Source organism: Hylobates moloch, unplaced genomic scaffold, assembly GCF_009828535.3.
Source record: "Hylobates moloch isolate HMO894 unplaced genomic scaffold, HMol_V3 SCAFFOLD_7, whole genome shotgun sequence".
Lineage (NCBI taxonomy): Eukaryota > Metazoa > Chordata > Mammalia > Primates > Hylobatidae > Hylobates > Hylobates moloch.
Genome location: NW_026652282.1, coordinates 133,270,999 through 133,286,747, shown reverse-complemented (window position 1 = coordinate 133,286,747; position 15,749 = coordinate 133,270,999). Strand labels below are relative to the sequence as shown.

General features: G+C 37.9%; 1 protein-coding gene across 1 annotated transcript in view; it reads right to left on the bottom strand.

The window, feature by feature from the left end:
* F8 (coagulation factor VIII) overlaps window positions 1-11,694 on the bottom strand; it is a 164,766-nt gene extending 153,072 nt beyond the window's left edge. Inside the window, exon 1 of the mRNA XM_058441369.1 lies at window positions 11,552-11,694. Coding sequence (XP_058297352.1) covers window positions 11,552-11,694 — 143 coding nt within the window. The remainder of the gene's footprint in view (window positions 1-11,551) is intronic.
* Between the last annotated feature and the right edge of the window lie 4,055 nt (window positions 11,695-15,749).

Here is a 15,749-nt window from a genome sequence, read left to right as displayed (position 1 = left end):
ATCTTTGTGATCTTTGATTTGATATTGATTTCTTAGATATGACAACAAAAATACAAGCAACCAAAGGGGTAAAATAAATAAATATTGGACTTCATCAAAATGAAAAACTTTGTGCATCACAGGATACTATTAGGAAAGTGAAAATACTACCCACAGAATGGGAAAAAATATTTTCATGTCACAGCTCTGATAAGGGTATAATATTATGAATATATAAAGAACTTATACAACTCAGTACTAAAAAACAAATAATCCAATTAACAATACACAAAGGATTTAAGTAGACATTTCTCCAAAGGAGATACACAAATGGTCAATAAACACATGAAAAGGCTCTCAACAACGTTAGTCATCAGGGAAATGCAAATCCAAACTACAATGAGATATCACATTATCCACACTAGGATGGGTATAATTAAAAAGACAGTAACAAGTGTTGATAAGAATATGGAAAAATTGGGACACTCATACTTTGCTAGTGAAAATGTAAAATGGTGCAGCTGCTTTGAAAAAGTTTGGCAGTTCCTCTAAAAGTTAAACAGAATTACCATGTGACCTAGCAATTATATTCCTAAGTATATTCTGAAGAGAAATAAAAGCATATGTACACAAAGACTTGCACATGAATGTTCTATAGCAGCATTATTCATAATAGCCAAAAGGGGAAACAATCCAAAAGTCTATCAACAGATGAATGGATAAACAAAATGTGGTCTCTCCATATAATGGAGTATTATTCAGCCATAAAAAGGAGTTAAATTCTGATACATACTACAACATGGGAGATTTTTTTAAATTAAAAAATGAAAATAGTTTCATTCTTACTATATCTTTATTTTCTTATTTTAACTCCTCTACCATTCTGCAAAAACGGAAGAATCTTGAAAACATGCTAAGCAAAAGATGCTAGACACAAAAGGCCACATATTTTATCCCTTAATTTACATGAAATATCCAGAATAGGCAAAACCACAGTGACGGAAAGTATGTTAATGGTTGCCAGGGGCTGGGGAAAGGAAGAAAATTAGAAGTGACTGTTTAATGGTTACAGGGTTTCTTTTTTGAGGTGATGAAAATATTCTGGAATTAAATAAAGATGATAGTTGCACACTTTACGGATTCACTAAAGACCACTGAATTGTACACTTTCAAATGGTGAATTTTATGATATGTAAATTATATGTCAATAAAAATGTGGAGATTTAGGAAAGGAAAAAAAATCTCCACACTGAAAATAAGTGATTTTTACAGTATGTAAATCATACCTCCAAGGAGTGAAAAAATGGTAAGGAAATATTCTGAACTTTATACTATTAAATTCAACAGCTCAGATGGAATTTCTTTTCTTTTTTTGAGACAGAGCCTTGCTTTGTTGCTCCGGCTGGAGTGCAGTAGCATGATCCATAGTTAATTGCAGCCTTGAACTCTTGGGCTCAAGTGATCCTCCTGCCTCAGCCTTCCAAGTAGCTGGGACTACAGGTATATGCTACCACACTTGGCTAATTAAAAAAAATTTTGTAGAAGTCAAGTCTCGTTATGTTGCCCAGGCTGATCTCAAACCCCTGGCCTAAAGCAATCCTGCTGCCTCCTCCCAAAGTGTTGGGGTTACAGGTGTGAGCCACCATGCCCAGTCTCAAATGGAATTTCTTAAAAGAAATTATTAAAATTTATCCTATAAGAAATAGAAAATTCAAATAGCCCTTTACCTATTAAAAATAGAATTCATAATTAAGACCCTTAAAAAAACCAAACCAAACCAAAACAAAAAACACTGGGATAAGATGATTTCCCTGGTGAATATAGTTAAACTTTTAAAAAAGAAATGATACCAATTCTACACAAATTCATTAAATAGAAGAGTGAACACATCTCAACTCATTTTATAAGAATAGTCGGCCGGGCGCGGTGGCTCACGCCTGTAATCCCAGCACTTTGGGAGGCCGAGGCGGGCGGATCACGAGGTCGGGAGATCGAGACCATCCTGGCGAACACGGTGAAACCCCGTCTCTACTAAAAATACAAAAAATTAGCCGGGTGTGGTGGCGGGCACCTGTAGTCCCAGCTACTCGGGAGGCTGAGGCAGGAGAATGGCGTGAACCCGGGAGGCGGAGCTTGCAGTGAGCCGTGATCGCGCCACTGCACTCTAGCCTGGGGGACAGAGCGACAATCTGTCTCAAAAAAAAAAAGAATAGTCTTACTCTTTGATATGGTTTGGCTGTGTCCCCACCTAAATCTCATCTTGAATTATAGCTCCCACAATCCCCATGTGCTGTGAGAGGGACGGGGTGGGAGGTAATTGAATCATGGCAGTGGGTTTTTCCCATGCTGTTCACACGATAGTGAATAAGTCTCATGAGAGCTGATGGTTTTATAAAGGGCAGTTCTCCTGTACAATGCTCTCTTGTCTGTCACCATGCCATATAAGATGTGTCTTTGCTCCTCCTTTGCCTTCCACCATGATTGTGTGGCCTCCCCAGCCACGTGGAACTGTGAGTCCATTAAATCTCTTTCCTTTATAAATTACCCAGTCTCAGGTATGTCCTCATAGCAGCATTAGAACGGACTAATACCACTCTTATATCAAAACCAGACAATGACATTATAAGAAAATCACAGCCAAATATCCATCATGAGCACAGATGCAAAAACTAAAAAACCACCATCACCACCAAAACCCTTAACAAAACAGTTTTAGTTGGCCAGGGCTGCCATAACAAAATACCAGAGATTGGGTGACTTAAACAACAGAAACTCATTTTCTCACAGTTCCGGAGGCTGGAAATCCAACATCAGGGTGCCAGCACAGTCAGTTTCTAGTGAGAGCCCTCTTCCCGGCTGGTAGATGGCTGCCTTCTCGCTGTATGTTCACATGGCTTTTCCTCAGTGCATGAGTGTAGAGAGAGAACTTTCTCTCTTCTTGTGAGGCCACCAATCCTATCAGATTAGGACTCCATCCTTATGGCCTCATTTAACCTTGTTTACCTCCTAAAAGCCCTATCTCCAAATATAATCATCTTGAGAGTTAGGACTTCAACATATGAATTTGGGGTGGGGGGAGGTGGAGACAATTCAGTCCATAGCGAAAATATTGCCAATATAATATGTCACAACCAGGTGGATTTCTTCCCTGGGAATATATAGCTAGTTCCTCATTAAAAAATCAATCAAGGTAATTCACCATAACAGAATAAACAAGATAAACCATATGACCATTTGGATAGATGCAGAAAAAGCATTTGACAAAATCCAACATCAAATCTTGATAAAAACTCTCATACCAAGAATAGAAGGAAACTTCCTCAATTTGACAAAGGGCATCTATGAAAAAATTACAAGTAATTGTACTTCATGGTAAAATAATGAATATTTTCCCTCTGAAATCAGGAACAAGACAAGGATTCTGCTATCATCAGTTCTATCTAACATTGTACTGGAGGCCCTTGCCAGTGCAGTAAGGCATGAAAAAAATAAATAAAAAGTATCCAGTTTGGAAAGGAAGAAGCAAACTGTCTTTATTTGCAGACAACATTATTGTATATGTAGAAATTCTAAAAGAAGTGCAAAACGCTGCTAGAGCTAAAATGCAAATTAACAAGATTAGAGTGAACAAGGTCAATATACAAAAATCAATTGAATTTCTATATTTTAGTAACAAATGACTGGAAAACGAAAACAAATAAAAATGATACAATTAACAATAGCATCGAATCCCTCAAAATACTTACGGATACAATTAATATAATTCTTGCAAGAACTACTCTGTAGGCTACAAAATATCCTAGAGGGAAATTAAAGAAAATTTAAAGAAACAAAGGCATACCATGTTGTTGTACTGAAAGATTCAATATTGTTTAAATGTCAATTCTCCCCAAATTGATCTACAGATTCAATTCAATTCCAGTCAAAATCTCAATTGGCTATTTGGTGGAGTTGGCTAGTTGACTATAAAATTAATACAGAAATATAAAAGCCTAAATATATCAAAAGCAATTTCAATAAAAAAGTAAGTTAGAGGTTTTAGACTGCCTGATATTAAGACTTACTATAAAGTTAAAACAATCAAAACAATTTGGTACTGGCATAAGCACAGACTGCCTATATACAGTCATTTAATTTTCTACAAAAGTGCCAAGGGAATTCAATAGAGAAAGAGAAGTCACACCATACAGAAAATTTAACTCAAAATGTATTATAAACCTAAATACTAATGCTAAAGTGATAAAAGTTCTAGAAGAAAACAGAAGAAAGGCTTTGTGAACTTGAGGTGGGCAAAGATTTCCTAGGACAGGGGAAAAAAAAGCATGAATTATAGAAGAAGAAAAGCTAAATTGGACTTAACTACAACTATAAATTTCCACTATTTGAAAGACACCATTTGGAAAATGAAAATGCAAGCCATAGATTGGAAAAAAAAATTCAAAACAGGTACCTCTGAAAAGTCTTGTACCCAGAATAGATAAAAAATTGTCAAAACTCAACAATACAAGACAACCCAATTAAAAACTGGCAAACCATTATCCTAAGTGAATTAACATAGGAACTGAAAACCAAATACCATATGTTCTCACTTATAAGTGGGGAGCTAAATGATGAGAATACATGGACATAGAATAATAGATACTGGGGACTACTAGAGGAAGGAGGGAGGAGGAAGGAAGGGTAGCAAGGAGTGAAAAACCACCTATTGGGTACTATGTTCACTACCTCAGTGACAGGATCATTCATTCCTAACCCAAACTTCAGCATCACGCAACATACTCATGTAACAAACCTGCACATGTACCTCCTCAGTCTAAAATAAAAGTTGAAACTATGTTTAAAAAAGAAGGACCAATGGTATGAATAGACACTTCCAAGAAGATATAGGAATGGCTAATTAGCACATGTAAAGATGCTCAACATCTTTAGTCATCAGAGATATGCAAATTAAAAGTATAACCAGGCTCAATGGCTCAAGCCTGTAATCCCAACACTTTGGGAGGCTGAGGCGGGTAGATCACTTGAGGCCAGGAGTTTGAGACCAGCCTGGCCAACATGGCAAAACCCTGTCTCTACTAAAAATACAAAAATTAGCTGGGCATGGTGGCGTGTGACCGTAGTCCTAGCTACTCAGGAGGCTGAGGCACGAGAATTGCCTGAGCCTAGGAGGCAGATGTTGAGCTGAGATTGCGCCACTGCACTCCAGCCTGTGTGATGGGATGAGACTCCATCTCAAAAAAAAAAAAAAAAGTATAGTGGGATACCACAGTGCAGTCATTAAGTACTGGCAACATCAAATGTTATTCAGGATATATTGCAACTGGAACTCTCATGCATTGCTGGTGGGAGTATAAAATGGTACATTCAAGAAATCTGTCTGGCAGTTTCTTTTAAAGTTAAACATGCACTTACCATATGATCCAGCAATTCCACTCCTAGATATTTAACTAAGATAAATGAAAATAGATGTTCACACAAAACATGTGGAGCACTGTTCATAGCAGGTTTATTTGTATTTGCTCCTAACTGGAAATAATCCAAAATTATGATATAATCCCATAATGGAGCAGTAATCAGCAATAAAAAGGATAGAAATACTTTATACAACAACCTGCATGAATTTCCAAATCATGATGCTGAAGAAAAAAAAGCCATAGAAGAATGCATACCGTATGATTCCACTGATGTAAAATTCTAGAACATGTGAAAACAAATCTGTAATTTCCAGATAGCAGTTTACTGCCTGAGGCCAGGTCAGTGGGGGAGACTCATTAAAAAGTTGCAGGAGGGTTGACGTAAATGCATGTTGATTAGGGTGGTGGTTATGCAAGTGTATGCATTTGTCAAAACTCATCAAACTGCACATTTAAAATTGATGTGCTTCATTGTATGTAAACTATACCTGTGGCAGGTAAAAATTTGGCCCACATCACCTTTGCTCCTTGGTGTCATGTCCAAAAATATATTATGTGGCAAATGAAACTTTGCAGATGGAATTAAGGGTGCTGATCAGGTGACCTTGAGATGGGGAGAGTATTCTGAATTATCCAGGTCGGCCCAATGTAATCACATGAGTCCTTAAAAGTAAAAGAGAGAGGCAAAAAAGGCCAGAGATATGTACGGAAAATTGAAGTTAGAGCAATTCCAAGCATGAGAGAGTGTTGATGCACCATTGCTGGTAGAGGGCACTATATGGAAAGTGAGAGAAGGAACTGAATTTGCTAACATTACCCTATTAACAGCTTGGTTTTGGCCTTGTATGACCCTGCACAGAGTATCCAGCTGAGCCCACCTGGACTTCTAACCCACAGAAACTGTGAGACAGTAAATGGGTGCTGTCATAAGCTGATACATTTGATGTAATTTGTTACACAGCAATAGGAAATTAACAGGATATTCAAAGTTGACCCAAATACTACAAACCAACTTGATAAACAAATTTAAACAGCAATTAAAATCATACGTCTAGATTATCAAAGACGAAATCAAAGAAGATATTCACACGAGGTCAGGAGATCGAGACCATGGTGAAACCCCGTCTCTACTAAAAATACAAAAAATTAGCCGGGCGTGGTGCCTGTAGTCCCAGCTACTCGGAGAGGCTGAGGCAGGAGAATGGCGTGAACCCGGGAGGCGGAGCTTGCAGTGAGCCGAGATTGCGCCACTGCACTCTAGCCTGGGCGACAGAGCGAGACTCCGTCTCAAAAAAAAAAAAAAGAAGATATTACAAACTATTCTGAAAAAAATGAAAAGAAAACCCTCCATGCTATACCATTTTACAATGTATACTTACATCAAAACATTATGTTGTACACCTTAAATATATACAACTTTTATTTGTCAATTATACCACAATAAAGCTGGGGCGGGGTGGGATAGAATTACATGGGGACTAAATAGTTTGCTGAGGATGGGGCCTAGGAACCTAAATTTTAATAAGCTTCCCGAGTGACTCTTATGCACACTGAAGTTTGAGAACTAGTGCCTTCATGGACTTCAGCTTTGGGGTGAGGTTTAAGAAATTCAGGGTCCAGTTAATGAATATGAGAGATACTGCTTTTTTTTTTTTTGAAATGGAGTCTCACTCTGTCACCTAGGCTGGAGTGCAGTGGCACAATCTTAGCTCACTGCCACCTCTGCCTCCTAGGTTCAAGCAATTCTCCTGCCTCAGTCTCCTGAGTAGCTGGGATTACAGGCGAGCACCACCATGCCCGGCTAATTTTTTTTTTTTTTGGTAGAGACGGGGTTTCGCCATGTTGGCTAGGCTGGTGTCGAACTCCTGACCTCAGGTGATCTGCCTGCCTCGGCCTCCCAAAGTGCTGGAATTACAGGCATGAACCACCATACCTGGCCGATTGCTTATTTATATCTCCAAGCTTCACTGATCAGAAAATACTTTTCCTGAAAAGTTATCCTACAGAAGTCAGATCATGTTGAGAGGATAAGTCTCTGGAATGTTAATAAAGGTATATGGAGCTAGCATAGTTGAACTGTTCACTTTTTGCGTAAGAAATCTCACTGTTCATGTTTTCCCATTGGACAAAATAAAAGACTGAGGAGTTTTATATATTAATGTGTGAACAGTGCATAGCTACATGCCAATAAAGCAGCACAGTTAATGAATCAATAGCTTTTTTTTCTGCTCAGTGAAAATAAAAATGCTTTATACCAACTAGAAAAAAAAATAAATCCAAAAGCTCATTCTTTGAAAAGAGCACCACCAGCAACAAAATAGACAAGTCATTGGCAAGCTTATTCAAGGAAAAAAGATAAATAGCAAAGATAGAGGAATTTAGGAATAAGAAAGGGCACATAACTACAGATAATGTGGAGTAAAAGAATCATGAGTGATTGTTACATGTAACACTGTGGCAACAAAATTGAAAAAATAAATAAAGTTACTTCCTAGAAAGGTATATAATTATTAGAAGTTGAAACCTGAATTGACTGATTATCATAGAAGAGCCTGGAGGGGTGATTAAAGACATTGCAAATGCCACTAGGACCAAATGGATTCATAAGTGAGTCTCACCTAACTTTTAGACAATGGATAATTCAAATGTTACTTAAGCTATTCTAAGCAATAGAAAAAGATGGAGTACCATCAATTCATTTGATAAAGCCAACAAAACTTTGTTTATTATTATTAGTAGGTCCAGTAGTGAAAATCTACTAAGAATAGTAAAAAAAAAAAAAGAAAAAAAGCTATAGATCAATCCCACATTTAAAGGCACACAGTGTCTAAAGAAATAGTAGTACATAGAACCCACTAATAATCAAATTACATGAATAGTAGATTTTACTGCAAGAATGTAAGGGTATTTAGTGTCAGGACATCTATTAACATAATTTGTTTATCAACGTATCAAAGAAGACAATTCAGATTATACCAGCTGCTGAAAAGTTATTTATGATAAACATTTTGTGGCAAATGAGAATAGAAGTAACAAACACCATTTACAAAAACCAAAACAGCAAATGTTACTGTAAATAGCAAAATACAAAACTTATTTCAAGTAAAATCATAGAGTAGAAGGAATGTTCAGTTTCACTGTTATTATTTAACATTTTCTCTTGTTTTCTAATAAATTCAATAAGATAAGAAAATGAAGTAACTGGCTATAAACATTGGAAATGAGCTAAAATCTGTCTCATTTAAGTGATGATATGATTCAATACTCATAGAGACTTTAGGGTAAAATTACTAGAATTAATAGGCGAATTTGGTAAGGTAGCTAGATTTAAGATGAATATACAATGGCTGGGTGTGGTGGCTCAAACCTGTAATCCTAGCTCTTTGGGAGGCTGAGGTGGGGGGAATGCTTGAGCTCAGGAGTTGAAAACCAGCCTGGGTAACATGGCCAAAACCCATCTCTAAAAGATATACAAAAATTTTCCAGGCTTGGTGGCCTGCTCCTGTAGTCCCAGCTACTTGGGGGGCTGAGACAGGAGAATTGCTTGAATCCAGGAGGTTCAGGCTGCAGTGAGGTGAGATCACCCCACTGCACTCCAGCCTGGGTGACAAAATGAGACCCTGCCTCAAAAGAAAAAGCTGAAAATACACAAACCAATAGCTTATCTCTATTTGGTGCTAAGCACTCATAAATGGAAATAGGAGAAAACTATCTTATTAACAATAGCATCACACTTATAAAATACATAGAGATAAATGTAATAAGAAAAATATTTAAATTTATTACATTAATAAAATTAAGGTAGGAGTTTAATGAAATTTCAGTTAGAATCACAACAGGGCTTGGATCTTTTTAATTTGAAAAATATCTTAACAGTTTTATGTGGAAGAATAAAGTGTCTAAATAGCTAAGAAAGGTACAAAAAGAATAGTGAGGATTGCTTTCACCCACCAGATATCAGAAGATATCATAGGCTCACTGTAATCAAATCACTATGGTACTGGCATAGCAAGATAATAGTAGATTAGTGAAACAGCCTAATGAATCCAGAAATACATGCTAATATATATGAGAACTTTATATGATGAATGTGTTGATTCAAATCAGTGGCAAAAGGTGCCATCACAACAGGCTATTGATCTGGATGGAAATAAAACTAGACAAATCCCTCTCTCATGCCATATGACAAAAGTAATTAGCAGATAATTGAAGCAATGCATATAAAAAGCGAAACAGTAAACATCTTGCAAGAAAATCTGGGAGACTACACATACAATCTTGAGGTGTGGGAAACATTTTTAACCAACCTTGCCAACTCTGAAGATATGAAAGAAAAGATATCTCTGATTATAAAAATTAAAAACTGTTTTGGTAAAAGTTATAACAAAGTCAACAGACAAACAATGGATCTTGGGGGAAACTGCAATATACACGACAAAGAGTTAATATTTGTAATAATAAAAGGGTTCTCATAATTTTTTTTAAATGAAAGAGTCCAAAGAATAATGGGCAAAGCATATGACTAATTAAATCCCCTAAATAAATCCAATAGCCAACAAGCACTTAAAAAGATGCTCAACTTATTAGAAATAAAAATAACACAACGAAAGTAATGATGCAATATCACTCTACACCTGTAAAATTGGCAAATTTTAAAAACAGGATAAAACTTATCGCTATGTGAATGCAGAGAGAAGGCCATTTTCATACTTCGATGGTAGAAATGTTTGAAAAGTTCTGGCCTCTTTGGAAATTAAAACTTAGAAGGAAACATTCCCTTCGTTCCATTAATATTCCTCTTGCAAATTTGTTCAACAGAAGTAAAAGCACCAGCATGTAACGATATAGGATATAGTAGCCAAAAACTGGAATAAAGTGAACATATTGACTAAATTACGATACAGCCATACCATAGAATCTTATATAGCCAATAAAAATAATGAATTAAAGCCATACCAATTGACTTAGAGTTCTAGTACATGTTAATGAGTGAGAAATGTGTGTATAATGTCCCAATTTTATAAAACAAATAATGTCCAAGAAAACCTTTGTGTGTGTGTATGTGTATGTGAATATATATTATCATACTGGGGTTACCTAGTTGAGATGGGGGAGAAGGGGACCGATGTGGAAAGAGGGTGGGGAGCCAAACAGAAAGAACCGAAAAGACTATAAAGTATGTACAACATGACCACATTTAATGTTTACATAGCCACTATCTATGTATTATATTTAAATCTTTATAATACACATTTAAAGAAGACAAAACAAAATATAAAATAAATGATTTCAGCATTCAACTCAATAAGCAAAAATCTAACAACAAAATGAACCAAAGGAAGTTAGAAGGAAGGAATGAATCAATGTAAGTAGAAGCAGAAACTGATGCAACAGAAAGAAAAAAGAGATTGATAAATCAAACCAAAAGAAAATATATGAAAAAGGAAATATAACTACAGACACAGAACCGTTTAATGAAATCACAAGAGACTCTTATGTAACTTGATACCAATACCTTATGAAATCTAGGGATAGTAGATTGCTTTCTATGAAAATATAGACCAAAATATAAACCAAAATATACCAATATTTACTGAAGAAGAGACAGAAAAATCTGAATAATATTGATAAAGTTATTTAATACTCTCCCTAAATGCACCAGAAGCCCCAAAACATGAAAAGCTTCTGAACTCAAGGCTCATATTATCCTTACACCCAAAGTAGGAAAAGATATTAAAAAAAAACACACATTGCATGTACACACAAGAGAACCAGACATGAAACTTGTGTGTGATATTGATTGGATTTCATTGCCTTGATTCTATGGAAGCTTGGGCAGGCGGAGGGAAGTTTTGTCTTTGTCCCTTCACCCTCCCTCTACTCCAGTCTCTAGATTCTGGAGGAGCAGCATGTGACAAAGAGAAGCAATGGACAAAACAGAACAAAATATCAACAAATAGGTCAGACCTATCTATGAAAAGAACTGGCAATTAGCATTTCTGCTAATAACACAGATGTGGCACACCTTACCCAGAAATGTTTCTTTGGGGCCCAGGTAGCATCACAACCATCCTAACCCGATGTCTGCACCTTCCTCCAAGCAGACTTACATCCCCACAATCCTGGCCCCGATCAGACCCTACAGGACATGCCTTTACCTTATGTCCACAGGCAGCTCACCGGGATCACTTTGCATATAGTCCCATGACAGTTCCACTGCACCCAGGTAGTATCTTCTGGTGGCACTAAAGCAGAATCGCAAAAGGCACAGAAAGAAGCAGGTGGAGAGCTCTATTTGCATGACTTATTGCTACAAATGTTCAACTGGAGAAGCAAAAGGTTAATTCTTCTCTGAAATATCTTTAGCTCCCAGGAGGGGAAAAGTAAAATTTCTGATTTAATGAAAAGTCCCAATTTCTTTGCAGAGCATTTTAAGGAACTTTACCCGCTGGATGTGCTTAGCACTAAGCAGTAACCGATAGGATTGCTTCCTTTTTATCAGTGGGAAGCAGCCACAGGAAAAACTGAAGTAGGAAAAGGGAGGCTGCTGAACTTAACCCATTCACTTCTGATAGCAGTAAGGGCATAAGAAGTCTGCTTTAATCAGAACCTTTAAGGAAAGGAGGAGAGGGATGGAGAAGTCAAAGTGAACAGGAGCTTTAATTTGTGCTCCTATTCCTAGCCTACTCCAACCCTCTTCCTGAGTGGCAGCAGCAAGAGAAGTTCTGGATGTTGTCGAAGATTCTAGAATTCACTTGCACTAGCAAGAGTAACCAGCAACCTGTTAGTCTCTCTGCTTTTGCCCTTGCTCCTCACACTGCTGCCAGTGTGAGGAATTTATAGTTTTTAAAACTGTTGTTTTACATATAACATGAGGTTAGGCAACTATTGTTTTAAAAACTATAATTTATAGTTATAATTTAAAACTATAAAGCGAGTCCTGTCACTCCTCTTCTCAGAATCCTCCAATGGCTTCTGACCTCCATCAGGGTAAAACCCTACATCTTTACCATGGCCCTTTCTCCTGACCTCTGTAGTCTCATCTCACTCTGGTTATGCTGGTCTCCTTACTCTTCCCTAAAATATCAAGCACACTCATGCCCCTGGACCTCAACACTTGCTATTTCTTTTACCCAAAACATCTTTCCCCCAGATTTCCACGTAGTTCCACTCCCACAACTCCTTCACATTTCAGCTCAAATCTTGCCTGTTAAATGAGGTTTAAATATGGCACACCACATTTATGTTGTAAGCTCTTTACCCCCACCTGCATTACTGATATCCCTCTTGGCTTCATTTTTCTCAATAGCACTCATAACCACCTGGCATTTACTCATTTATTTATTTTGTTTTCTTTTTAACCTAACACTTTTCCAGGTTGTTTACATTTGGCCCAGGTATAGGATGTATCTCTTTACATCAGAATGTAGCCATGGTGAGCTCAAACACGCTACTCAGGTTAATGTGTATTAGGGAGAGTGAGGGCCCCTGCAGGGGCCTCAAAGTGTAAGAGATTATGAGAGGAAACTTGATCAGGGTTGCTATAAAAATGTTATCATTGAGCTCAGTTCTGCACAAACAAGAATGTGTTAGGGAGCAATTGGTATATCGTTGACTGGTTTGGAAACAGGCAGCAAGAAGCCCCTTTGATAAACACTCCTCTCTGACAGGTACAAGGATGCAGAGATGACAGCTGACACTATATGCCAGGAACTGTTCTAGGTGCTTTTAAATACAGGTACTATTCTTACCTTCATTTTATCTGTGATGAAACTGAAGCACGGAGAGGTTAGGCAACTTCTCCAATGGCCACACAGCTTGTGATGGCTCCAGAAGTCATGCTCCTAACCACTATGCTATACTTCTATGCCTCAGAAATGAAGAAATCCCAGTTCCCAACCCCCTGGGAATGACAGTCCAATGCAGGAGACAGAAAAGTAGACAATTATAGTACAGGGTGATAAATTCGCTGCCAGGTGCTACACATAGGCTATCTGATTTAATCCTCATGACAACACTGCAAAGTGGATACAGATAAAGTAACTGAGGTACAGAGAGGTTAAATGGCTTGCCTACAGCCACATAACTACCCATTTGTCCTAGACAGACATTGTCCTAGGCACTGGGTACACAATGATGAAAAATATAAGCAACTGAAAGAGGGATGATAAGCAATAATTACAATACATGAGTACATTATACAGTATGTTAGAAGGTAAAATAAGTGCTGTGCAAAAAAGAGAAGTGGGGTAAAGGGGAGTAAGGGTGGACCAGGTTGCAATTTTAAAGGAGGTTAGTCATGGAAAGTTTCACTAAGGTTGCATTTCAGCAAAGGGACATTGATTTCTACACTGAGGGCAATGGGGAGACACGGCCGGGTTGTGAGTAGAGGAGGGTGGTGATCAGAATTATCTTTTAGGCTGATCTTTCTGATCACTGTAGATAGAACAAACTCTAGCGGGATAAGGGTAGAAGGAGGGTGGCCTGAGAAATGGTGGTGGCTTGGGCTATGATGGAACCACAGGAGAGGGTGAAAAATGGCTGGATTCATTGTGAGGGTAACGTTTGTGGGAACTGCTGATGAATTTTGGATCTGTGGGCTTTGAGAAGGAAAAATTTGGAACACCAAGTTTTTTGGAATAAAGCTGACTAACTGGGATGGGGATGACAGCATCAGTAGCTTAGGGGCGGGGCACACTGTTAAAGGGCTCCTCAGGCACTGCAGGCATAGAAGCTCCTTTCTTTCCCAGTGCTTCTCTTATAGCGATTACAATGTTTTAAAAATGTGTCTTCCAGACAAATACAGTACAATCCAACATGTTTGAGGTTCTACAGTTAACAGATTGTATAATTAATAATCTGGGTGGGAATGTTAATCAGGAATGAAATACAATTTTAAAATTACCAAAGTAATGAGTCAGAGGCTATACTGATAGAAGCACTTTTTAAGGAATAGCATTCCCTGGTCCAAGGGCTTACTTGATTGAAAATTTAATCTATTATTGCTGAATTTTAAATCAAAATATGGCCGGGCACGGTGGCTCACGCCTGTAATCCCAGCACTTTGGGAGGCCGAGGCCGGCAGATCACGAGGTCAGGAGAGCTAGACCATCCTAGCTAACAAGATGAAACTCCTTCTCTACTAAAAATACAAAAAATTAGCCGGGCGTGGTGGCACGCGCCTGTAGTCCCAGCTACTTGGGAGGCTGAGGCAGGAGAATCGCTTGAACCCGGGAGGTGGAGCTTGCAGTGAGGCGAGATCGCGCCATTGCACTCCAGCCTGGGAAACAAGAGTGAGACTCTGTCTCAAAAATAAATAAATAAATAAATAAATAAATAATCAAAATAGACCCCATTACCAAATTTTCATGTTTTCAAGGATTCTCTAAAACCTACAATATTATCAATTACATATTCACAAATAATTACAGCATACAATATGGTATGTGGTAAAGTACAGAAGAGTACTGTGGCCATTTGTGATAAATAGAAATCAAATTGGAAATCTTCATAGATAACGTATTTTTTTTTTCTTTTTTGAGAGGGAGTCTCGCTCTGTCGCCCATGCTGGAGTACAGTGGCATGATCTCGGCTCACTGCAAGCTCCACCTCCTGGTTCACGCCATTCTCCTGCCTCAGCCTCCCGAGTAGCTGGGACTACAGGCACCCGCCACCACGCCTGGCTAATTTTTTGTATTTTTAGTAGAGATCCTGACCTCGTGATCTGCCCGCCTTGGCCTCCCAAAGTGCTGAAATTACAGGCGTGAGCCACCGCGCCCGGCCAGATAAGGTATATTTTTATTACTTTTATTTTTACTCAACTCCTATGGTGCTACAAAATCCTATATTAAGCAGCCTAATTGAAAAGAAAAAGAAAACAATAGCACAATGATTATAAAGAAAATAGCTTGAGTTACTTCATTTGTGTCACTCCTAAAGCAGTGGATCAGATGTCAATGTTTATTATAATTCACTAATTACATTTATGAATAATTTTTAAAAGTAAAGGAAAAGACTGGCTGTTTTAACTAACATAATAGAAACTGTTGCTGGATTTTCTGTTGAAGATATATTTTGAAGTCAGTTTTATTAAGTATAACTCACATGTAAAATTCAAAAGAAAAATTAAATACATAAATAAAATGTGTCTTCCTCCACTAAAAGGTAGGGCACATCGCAGAAGCCGATAAATATTTGTTCAATGTTTACATGAACAAACACGGTCACTCAGCCGTCTTTATTTTCAGTGAGTCATAGGTAAAATATTCTTCACCAGGCGAGGATTGAGTCGCAGTCGCGTCAGGAACTCGCCTCCAGGTACTTGGCGAGCGAGCCCCGACGGCCGCAGTGGGTGGA